This window comes from Hippoglossus hippoglossus, chromosome 3, assembly GCF_009819705.1.
Source record: "Hippoglossus hippoglossus isolate fHipHip1 chromosome 3, fHipHip1.pri, whole genome shotgun sequence".
Classification (NCBI taxonomy): Eukaryota; Metazoa; Chordata; class Actinopteri; order Pleuronectiformes; family Pleuronectidae; genus Hippoglossus; species Hippoglossus hippoglossus.
Window position 1 is genome coordinate 20,680,775 of NC_047153.1, and position 10,437 is coordinate 20,691,211.

Consider the following 10,437-nt stretch of genomic DNA (forward strand, 5'->3'; position numbering starts at 1 on the left):
AGCATCTTTGTGAGTGAATAGCTGGAGGACACCCCTCTGTGGGTGAGAAACCAGTTCCCCAGCGTAAGAGATCCAGATGATTGTCTTGGGCGCTGCAGTATTGTTATGAGACTTGTAGCTAAGCTACCCATCATATGGGAACTCCTTATGGACAAAATAGATAAAGGAAAATAAAATAAAAAAAATGGGGGAAACATAGGTCCACAACACATCACTCATTCTTCATTAAATTCATTCTGTGACACAATGACTGGATACCATGCCTGTGTAATGTGTCATAGACATTTTGTTGATATCCTCAGAGACTAAGTGGTGTCTGAACGTGACAGACAGGAAACAGCACCAACAGTGGGGCCTCTGACGACCAGTTTTACTGTTGTGATATCAGCACCAGTCAGCCCCACACATGCTAACACAAAACACGTTATATATGCAGTTGAAACAGATTTAACAACAGACAAACACACTGTAAAGAAGTACACTCACAACTTGCATACCTGTAGTACTGGGACACACACACACACACACTCATCCACAGAGAGAAGATGAGTGATCCAGTTAATCGTCCCTGTACACACTCACACACTGATTCCTTGGTAAGGTTCTTTTGCAGTTTTATTAGACTTTGCTCATAGTCATTACACGAGTACGTACCAAAAGAACAGATACTAGATGGAGCGAGGCGGCGGTGCCACGGCAATAAAAACAGACCCAGCTCCGCGGCACGGCCCCTGGCAGACCGGCTGCCCACCCTCTACTCCACCTCACTCTGTGCATGAGACAGCAAAGTGAGCAGGACTTGCAGCCCTCGTTTCAGATGCTTCAGATTGTACATTGAACAGGAGATTCCCCACATGGTAGAGTAAGCTTGTCTACACAGCCCTACGCCTTCTATATTCTATACCCGTGCGAATGGCAAATCAAAACTCAACAAGTCTACCTCACAAATGCCAGTGCTTTTCAACATTATACATGTTTTTTTTTTCAAATTTTTGGTTTGTTTTAAAAATCTTTGGATGTGCAGTAATACCAATAAAATAACAGTATTTTTTTTAAAAAGTCAAAAGAATAGAAAAAACACATATACACATACACACTGCTTTTTGCCAGCTGTTCAACAAAGTAGCTCCTGTATGACTTTGTCTACGTTGGCAAATCAACCGTCTGGGTTTCTGGCAGTGTTTAAAACACACATTGAAATGCCGGCTAGGATTTAGCTGAAGAAAAATACAAACTACTCCTTTGTCATATCTAAGCTTGGGCGATAAGGCTGTAACATAAAACTGTCTTTTTTGTTTCTTTGTTTTCGTTTTTTTCCAAAAAACCTACTATATACAAATCTAGAGTTTCTACAAATGCATAAATTAAAGCAGTGGTTAAAACGATACAAAAATGCAATTAAATTAAAATCACAGCACAGAAGTAGACAAAAGGGAAAAATATGAACACAATATCACAGCAGTTGGTTTTACCCTGTAAAAGCAATAGTCTACCATCATAATATTGGCATAAAACAATGTCTGATAAAAAATACGCTTCTCCCTCCATCCCATAAGTTTCATACATCAACCCTGAAACTTGTCCTCCGTGACTTGAAACAGAGCACTTCTGCCAAAAAACAAAACCAAAACTACAAAATAGATAATCATACAGCTTTTTGAAGTAACAATAACAATTACCACACGAGTGGAGTTCTGCCGTACTCACAGATAGACGTCTCAATGCAGAACTCAAAGGAATTATTACTATGAGGTATTCAGAGACATTGGTAAAGACATGCACGGCCAGAGTGCTGGACCTTCCTACACACAGCAGAGAGACGAGGAAGGCTGGGGGAGAGGAGGGATGGAAGGAAAAGAGGAGGTCGGAGGGGGAAGAGAAGAAACAAAGACCTTTGGTTTCATCTGTAGAAGTGGACAACAGAAATTCCTTTGGTATGTTTTCATTGCATGGTTGCGCTGGCGAAAGCACCACGGTGTGATTTAAAAAAAGAAGAAGAAAAACCTTTTCCTTGTTTCTTTAGTAGTGGCCTTTCTACAGGCTGAGGTATTCACAGAGTCAAAGGTGAGAGGTCAACAGCGGTTTAACACTTTGGTTCAAGCAAGGCACTCGTCCTGGGAGTTTTAGAAAGATTGCAACACGACTGCTTCTACTTTCAGGAACATGTCTGCCTATAGTTGATTCAACGATTCTGCCCATGGCTATGTCAACTTGTCTGCCTACTGTCTTGTGAAGATGTCCGACCTGTCTGTTGGATCAGTCTTATAGATACAAACTCACAGGCTGAGGCCGAGTGGAAATAAAGCTCCAAAAATATGGCACTTGAGCGGGGTACCATCAAATTCCCATCCTGAAATTACTGATGAACCAGCCTAAATATATATTTACTGGTGTTGCCACAATGCCAGCTTTTACATAACAACTGTCTTTTCTGCCAACAAAGTGGTTGAAGTTTTTCTGTAGCAAATTTCTCTGTACCCCGCAGGCACCTGCCTGGCCGGTCGTGTGTGTGTATCTATGGTCGGATCAGCACATCTGCCTATAGCTACATCAGCATTACCATCTATGAAGCTGTAATCAGAGCACAGATGAAGCAAGAGCACGCAGAGCAGGGGTGCATGGGTTGAGTGCAGGTGGGAGGCGGGGGGGTGGGGGGGGGGGGAGAAGAAAGGAGCATAGAGGGAAAAGACAGGAGATGGGGGAGGGAGGGGGAGACACACAACATCTTTTTAACACACCACTCGTAGAGGCCGTGCAATGAGAAAAAATCTTTGGTTATCTTTGGTATCATCAAAGTGATAGAAATCACGTATGGAACTTGAGTGAGGTAGCATCTTTGGTTCACACTATAAAACATCAGCAGGTCTAGACACGTTCTTTTTTGTTGTCTCTTGTCGTCTTTTCTCTGTTTTTTGGTTTTTCTCTCGGAGACGATGAAGCAGCTCTCTCTCGCCTCTCCTTAAGCGCTTGTCTCTGATGGATGTAGAGCTGCTAACCCTGGCCATGAGGAGGACGATGGCAATGGGCCAGCTTAATATATCTAAATGCTGCGCTTGCCCTGAGCCAGCCCTGTGTAGTGCTTTCCCCCTAGTGCTGAAATGCATAGCTTACCAGGAGAACGGTGGCAGGACGGGGAGGGGAGAGGGGAGTGCTGGGGATTGGCAACAGGGGGGGGGGGGGATGCGGTGCTTTTCGTATTCAGGTGACGAGCTGACATTGCTGTGTAAGCACCTGGAATTGATTCGATCATTGATATCATCCCCTCCGCCCAACATCTCTGATGAGGAGATAAAAATCAAATACCTATGAGGTGCGCGAGGGATGACAGAGCTACGCTGAACGCTTGTTATCAGAGTGGTGACACAGTTTGTCCTCAGAAGGAAAAAAAAGGCATCAGAGGCCATCTGTCTACCTCACAGTGTCAAGACCACACGTAGAGCCAGCAGTGAGGAGAAAACACCCTAGAGTGGATTTGTCTTTGTTTGCGGCTTTGAACGTTAAAAACCAGACCTGTAGAAACTTACAGGAAAGGTTATATCTGCAATGATCCATCTTCACAAACAGCATTTCACTTTCAGTTTGATTCAAAAAGGCATCTATAAGGCAAACGTCTTTAGTTAACTTTCAGGGTTATGTTATAATGTGTTATTTCCAGTATGACTCAAAATAGTGAATGGACCATGAACAGAAACATTCTCCTCTTCTATAACTAACAGTCTGTTTTAAGGAGGTAAGGGAGGGAATGAGGTAAAAATATTATCCGCTAGAAAATACACTCTTTGGTCAAATTACTTTGTAGCATTTTCAGTGGTTTTTATTTCTAAGTTGCAGGAGAGGCGTCAGGGTGTAAAAGGCTTTGGTTTCTCACTTTTAAATTATTCAAACGCTTCAGCATGTTGGAAGAAAGCACTACCATGTGGGTTGAGGTTGGGGGTTTTTTGGTTTAGTTTTTTTTGGGGGGGGGGGTTCTGGGTTAGCAGTCTACATGTGGGCTTCCCCATGTCTGTCTGGAATGCTTGATAGAGAGACAGACAGCTGGACAGACAGACAGATAAGACAGACAGTCCACCGCCATCCATCCGAATGAGGTTGCACAACAATCCGGTCGCTCCTGCAGGATTATTTTCTTTATCGTTGATTGGCCAATCCCACCAGAGCTCCACATTCTGGCTGTTTTTCAAGGCTGTGGACAGCTGCAGATCACACTGTCAATAGGCTGATTAAACCTCCATTTAGGGACCCGTCATTAAAACCAACCAATCAGATTAGAGATAAGGATGGTGAATGATAGATTGATACTGGGGTGGGGAGGTAAGGAGGGCTGTAGTAAAGCTAGAGACCAGTGACAGTGAGAGTGTGTGAAGGTGGGGGGGTAAAATTATAGTCTTTTTGCAGTATGTTACACATAAATGTGTTGCTGAAACAAACATTTTAAAGCAGGTCAAACAAGTCTTTGGTTTGTTTTTTCATCTTTGGATACTATAAATATCGATATAGTACAGGTTTAAGGGCAAAACGTTGCTTCAAGGTCTTTTTTTTTAAGTTTCTCTTTGTTTCTCTTAAGTTTTAAAGCTTTTCCACCGAAGTTAAGTCAGTCCATGAGTTGGTCAGATCAGTCCGTCTTCAGGCTTTGATGCAGGAGTTGGGACCAGGGTGACCGGAGCCGTCGTCCACCCACTTATCTAGGCTCCGTCGGCGTGCATTCATAAAGAAGTTGCTGACCGTGGTCAGCTCCAGGCCCAGCTGCTGGGCGATGGTGAGCTGCAGCTCTTTGGATGGACGCTTGTTCTCCTTGAAGATGGCGTGAAGCGTCCGCCGCTGCACATCTGTGAACACCAGCCGGGGCTTCTTGGACATGTTTCCTCGCTCGCTCCGGCCGTGGTCCTGTTCCTTACGCTTACACGCTGTGGAGGATTCACGACAGAGACACACAGAGACAGAACAAGAGAGGGTTTGTGAGTGAGAGCAGAATATACTTGTGTAAAAACAATAATTATGACAGAAAACTGGAGTGAGAAACTTCTCTCCATCACACCTCAACCCTGCATGGACAGAGGTTCTTCTCCATATCATCTAACCCTATAAATCTAGTTTTAATTCTATTCTATGGTTATTAAAAGTCAATAACAACATCTGAACTGTAAATGCAAAACAAGATTTCTTCCAATGTTTTTTTCATGGCCACAATACTCCAGTATTAATGGAACCAAATAGAAACATATTTTGACATTTTTAAGTGAAATACATAGTTTTTATATTCTGTCTCACTCTTTTTTTTTTTACTAGGACTATATAGAATTAATTTTGAGTGATAACAATATGCCTCTACTACATCTCTGTATCCCAATGATAAATGAACAATTACACAGACAAACAAATGAATAAACAAAAATGCAATAGCTGGTTTGTCTAATATGTCCTCCTAACTGGTTTGACTACACTGTTTGCAGTATGAAAAACAATTGAACTCTCATCACAGGACTACTATATACACATTTCATACTCTGACACTGTCATGGTGGAGACAGCCCTGAAAGAGACTCTTTAAGACCTTATGTGCTGATAACAGTTCTTCCTATATCTTAGAAGACTCAACCTAAAAGAATCATGCAGCAGCGAAGGTAGTGTTACTTCTATTCCAAGACACTTTTTCATTGAGCAAACCATAGGATGCTTGGGAAATAATGGCTGAATTTAAGTTTTCCGTGTTTCGTTTAGGACCTCGGAGCAGCTCAAGTCCCAGAGCAGACGAGCCTGTCAGCCCGGGAACAACGAGCGCTGTCCACGGTGCTGAAAGCAGCGGTGCGCCTCTGAAAGAAACTACATCTGTGGTCAAATAAACTGCATGTATATATAAAAATATATATCTAATGCTGGAAAGAAGGAGCCGTGGGTCCGTTTGAAAGACAAAAACCAAACCTCCCTTCAGCTAATTCATTGTCGTCATTGTTTCGTTTTTTCTCTGCAGCACATCCACACTGAGGTTCACCCGTGAGCAGTGACCAGGAGGGGGCAGACGTGAGCTGCTGGAGCCAGGCCCATCACGGAGGAAAACACTGAACACCATATTCTGACCACAAAGCCAGTTAAAGGCAGTACGGATAAATTTGACTTATATATTAAATAATATTTAATTATGATTCACCTCAAAACACATTGATGTAAAAAAGAAAACGATTGAATATAGAGAAAATCAATTTGTAACTTTGAACAGAATTTGGAGAAAAGAAAGCTAAATATATTTTCTAAGCCAATAAAATTTACGTATTCTATATTAAATATGGGATTTGTGTATATTCGTAGTTTCATAATGTGGCTCATTCAACTTCACGTGGGTTGGATGTTATGTGCCATTAAAATCCAAAGGTAGCTTTATTAAGGGAAGTTTAATATCAACATAAATTATTATGCTAAATCAAATAAATTTAAACTTTTTTTTTTGCTGAACCCACTCCTCTTCTTTTAACACGCCCTCTCTCACATGTGTGCTAAGGTACAGTGCAGCGGCCTGTGCGCACGACCATAAACTTGCGTCTAATTGTGAGTGTGAGCAGCCCGGTGTCTCCAGCGCTGGTAAATATTAACAGAGAGCTGGAGCTCCTCGTGCGAGGGGCTGCTATAAATCAGCCCGAGTGAAGGCCACTCAGACAGGAGGAGCAGCCACAGAGCGACCGGGCCCCGGCACAGGAGACCCGGGCAGAGAGGCTGCTTTTCCCAGGAATAACAACGGCCTCGTTATCAGGTTAATCACACACACACACACAAACACACACACACACACACACACACACACACACACACACACACACACACACAGCTGCTGCTCCCAGCTAATCATTACAAACACACAGATAACTCCACACACTCAAACAGACTGCACACACACACACACACACACACACACACACACACACACACACACACACACACACACACACACACACACACACACACACACACACACTGGACCTACACTGACACAGTGTGACGATAGTCCTGCGTTTCATCATCTCACAGAACAACAAACAGACCTCTGTGCTGAACATGCTGCGAATATTCATCTGAAAGACCAGAACCCACCACACATTCTAAAGCTTGTATCCTAATTTATTATAAGCAGGTAGGTATTCTATTCTATTCTATTCTATTCTACTCAGGCAAATTCAGGTGGGTAATTGAATTCGTGGGAAAAGCAGAATAGGCCCAAGATTAATTTCAGAAGCCTAAAATCAATAAGTGTATCACATCTACTTCAGCACACGATCACATCTAGTTCACCGGAACGAACGGATCAATATAATGGCGCTCACTCTATTCACTTCGAATTAATTTAGTATTTTTTTAACTGTGAAATTTTTACTTTTTACATTTTTATAAATTTCACATTTATTGTTTGTTTTTTCAGAAAGACAGGATTTTCCATTTTTATTCAGGAATTTTGTTTTTATAAAAAAGTTGAGGATAAGAACATGCGTAAGAAAATGTGAAAATATATAATTAATCAGCACAGACCCCGAGACATTTATTTTCCTCATATTGCGAGAATCGATATATCTTCCTTAAAACAAACAAAAATAAAACATCACCAGTATAATTAGTAGGCTGCTGCATGGTCTGATTTGTGTTTTAATATAGGCTGATCACGCTAATGATCCAACGATGACACCCAACTTTCAAAAGTTAAATGAGGTTTAATCATTTGCAAAAAGTCACTCACTCACACACACACGCGCGCACACACACGCACACACAGCAGATGGGAAAACTGAAAAAAGAATCAATTGCGATTATAGTCTACGAGCACGCACGCAGACACAACGCATGCAGCCGCAGCCTCACTTTTCAAAAAGCCAGAAGATACAGTACAGGTCATCGATCAGGCCTATTCGCGTTATAAACATGCATTGGGTGTCTGTGAACGCGCACGGACGATTTGGGGCCTTTATTGCGCGCCCTACTTGAGTCGTGCCCACCTCAGGTACAAATTAATTAAGCATTATCAGTTCATTTGAGAAACCTCAGTCAAGACAGTGTCAGTTTTTATCCTATTCTTTTCTATTCTTTTCTTTTCTATTCTGCAATCAAGTCCAATGGGTTTTTTTTTCCCAAAGTGAGAGACGGACCCATTCACCATGTAAACAATGACTCCAGCTTCACATTTAACTTTAGTTTAACACAGACTCTCCAGTACACGCGCACAAACACACGCTTTTGGCTCTGTCTGTTTACACCAGGACTCAACACCAGAAAAACGCTGATCAGTCGCATCTTCACCAAAATAAACACATTCCTAACGATTTCTGGACACAGGATCATCTTACGCACGCACTCGGTCGGTCGATATTTTGAGGTGAAATGACATGAGGAGAATCAGTGTAGAAACAGAAAAGCGATGTATATTGATATCAGGTCACCTTAGTGATGCACTTTTTTTTCAGCTTTGGCGACTTCATAAATTGTTAAACCCGCTCCAGGAAGCTCCCCACTCTACTATCTTTAATTTGGAGTCCATGGATCATTCAAATAACCAGGGCTTCACCAAACACTGACGCACGGCCCGGTTCCTTGAACATTTGACTTCCAGCATCTTGTATACAAATTCAATGTCTGTAGACAGTTGGAGGAGATATTTCGCTACAAGACATTTGAATAAATAAAATATAAGCCTGGAGGTGAGTTGGTCCTGAATGCTTCCCTAATTATTGTTTACGCTTGGAATGCTGTACAAGCTTTGTGGTAAGAACTGCAAGATGACCTTTGGTTCTCAGCCCACCTGACCCCATTTTCAATAAGGTAGCATTCAGGGCCAGTGAGCCTCCTCCATGCTTATTTAGCGTCTGTTTTTTCTCATCAACACATTCAGAAAAAAGAAAGCAAAAAGGGGACTTTACCGAGGCTTCGCTCACCTGCGAGCCTGAGCGCACTCATGCGTTGGAACTCAGGCTCCTGCAGCCACTTCCACATGCGGCGGAAGGTCTCCCTGCCGGACTTGAGCTTGGACCAGGGTTTGGGGTTTCTCAGCAGGTCGGACAGGGTCCCCTGGGACCTGCAGAGGACCCGCTGGGCGAAGATGGCCTGAGGGATGCTGTAGCGCTTCAGCTCCGTGGTGATCCTCTGCGCCACTTCTTTGGTATTCACCTCCTCCATCTGCCCCCCATTAACGCCACCTCCTCCACCCCCTTGCTGCCCGGGCCCGGAGGCCTGCTCCCGGCCGTTCCCCAGCCCCTGGCCGTGCCCCTGCGCGCCAAGGTGGGCGTGCGGGTGGTGGTGGAGGCCATTGATTTGCACCATGCCCGCCGAGGAGCTCATGTGCTGCTCCGTGTGTCTGCCGAGCATGGCCGGGTGGTGAGCCTCAAACCCGCTGGGGGTGAGCATCTTCTCACCGGGCATGGCGGCACCGGGATGCGCGTAGGGGGGGATGCCGGCCTGGGACGTGTGTATGCTGGCCAGACCGGAACCAGACAGCGGGGACAAGCTCTGGCCCATACAGGGATCCTTGTGATGATATGCGGGATACAGACTGTTCATAGGAGCCAGACTCCGGTCCTCTCGCATCAGCGTGAAGCTGCCGCTGACGTTCCCGGGGATCCTCTGGTGGGGGTGCGGGTGCGGATGATGGGGATGGTGGTGGTGGTGGTGGTGATGATGGGGTGGAAACTTGTCCGACACCGTGGAGATGGGGGGTAAGGGCTGCAGGGGGGTTAGGGTGGTGTAAGTGCTGCTCGCACTCATGCCATGGGGGGCTTCGCACATGCTGATGGCCGGGTGCAGGTGTCCGGGGTGGCCGTGGTGATAGTCTCCGCTGTCCAGGAGGGTCGCCATGCCCATTGCGCGGTGGCCCAGAGCCCGGGGGTTCGGACGGGAATGCAGGTCCCCGTGACCGTTCACGGACTCATGGCTCACTCCGTGCATGTCGCCAATATTCTCCATCGACAGCTGTGCGTTCATGATCCGGGCAGCGCTGTGGACGAACCATCTATCTGACCTACCGCAGGGAGCTGGTGCCCAGAAGTCCTCCCGTCCAGGAAAGTTCAATCTTCTTTTGTTGCTTTTCTTGTGTTTTTGCAGCCGCAGCAGCAGCAGCAGCCTCTGCTTCTCTCAGTTCCTCCAGTGGTTTTGGATTATTCTCCTACCTCTGGTACTCTTCTGCAAAATGGAAACTCCTCTTCAGAATCCCCCCGTTTTTCTGGTATATACATAATTTTTTTTTCTGACTCTCTTTATATTTCAAGCCCCCCCACCGCTAACCAGCAGTCCTTGCGCTCCGATCGGGTGCCGCGCCATCTCTCTAGTCTTCAGCCCTCTTCCACCGCAGCACAGACCACTGTCTGCACATGCGCACTGAAGACACACATCTCCTCCAGTGCTCTCTCTCTCCCCCTCTCTCTCTCTCTCCAACACACACACACACACCGCCCCTTGCTCTGACGTCAGCTA

General features: G+C 44.9%; 1 protein-coding gene across 2 annotated transcripts; it reads right to left on the reverse strand.

The window, feature by feature from the left end:
* Positions 1 to 600: 600 nt before the first annotated feature.
* On the reverse strand, positions 601 to 10,328 carry onecut1 (one cut homeobox 1). Of its 2 annotated transcripts, XM_034581246.1 has the most exons (3): positions 10,249 to 10,328; positions 8,892 to 10,146; positions 601 to 4,904 (listed from the first exon to the last, which is right to left on the reverse strand). In XM_034581246.1, the coding sequence occupies exons 2-3, from the start codon at positions 9,946 to 9,948 to the stop codon at positions 4,624 to 4,626; spliced, it is 1,338 nt and encodes a 445-aa protein (XP_034437137.1). In that variant the 5' UTR covers positions 9,949 to 10,146; positions 10,249 to 10,328; the 3' UTR covers positions 601 to 4,623. The 2 variants fall into 2 exon arrangements, with proteins under 2 accessions (XP_034437137.1, XP_034437138.1); XM_034581247.1 differs by having other exon boundaries at positions 8,907 to 10,317.
* Between the last annotated feature and the right edge of the window lie 109 nt (positions 10,329 to 10,437).

Excerpts from the sequence above, each read along its gene's own strand:
- onecut1 (XM_034581246.1), bottom strand. The coding sequence starts at position 9,948 with ATGAACGCACAGCTGTCGATGGAGAATATTGGCGACATGCACGGAGTG. Across the intron at positions 4,905-8,891 it reads CGCAGGTGAGCGAAGCCTCG|CGTGTAAGCGTAAGGAACAG; the intron begins GTAAAGTCCCCT and ends AATCCTCCACAG.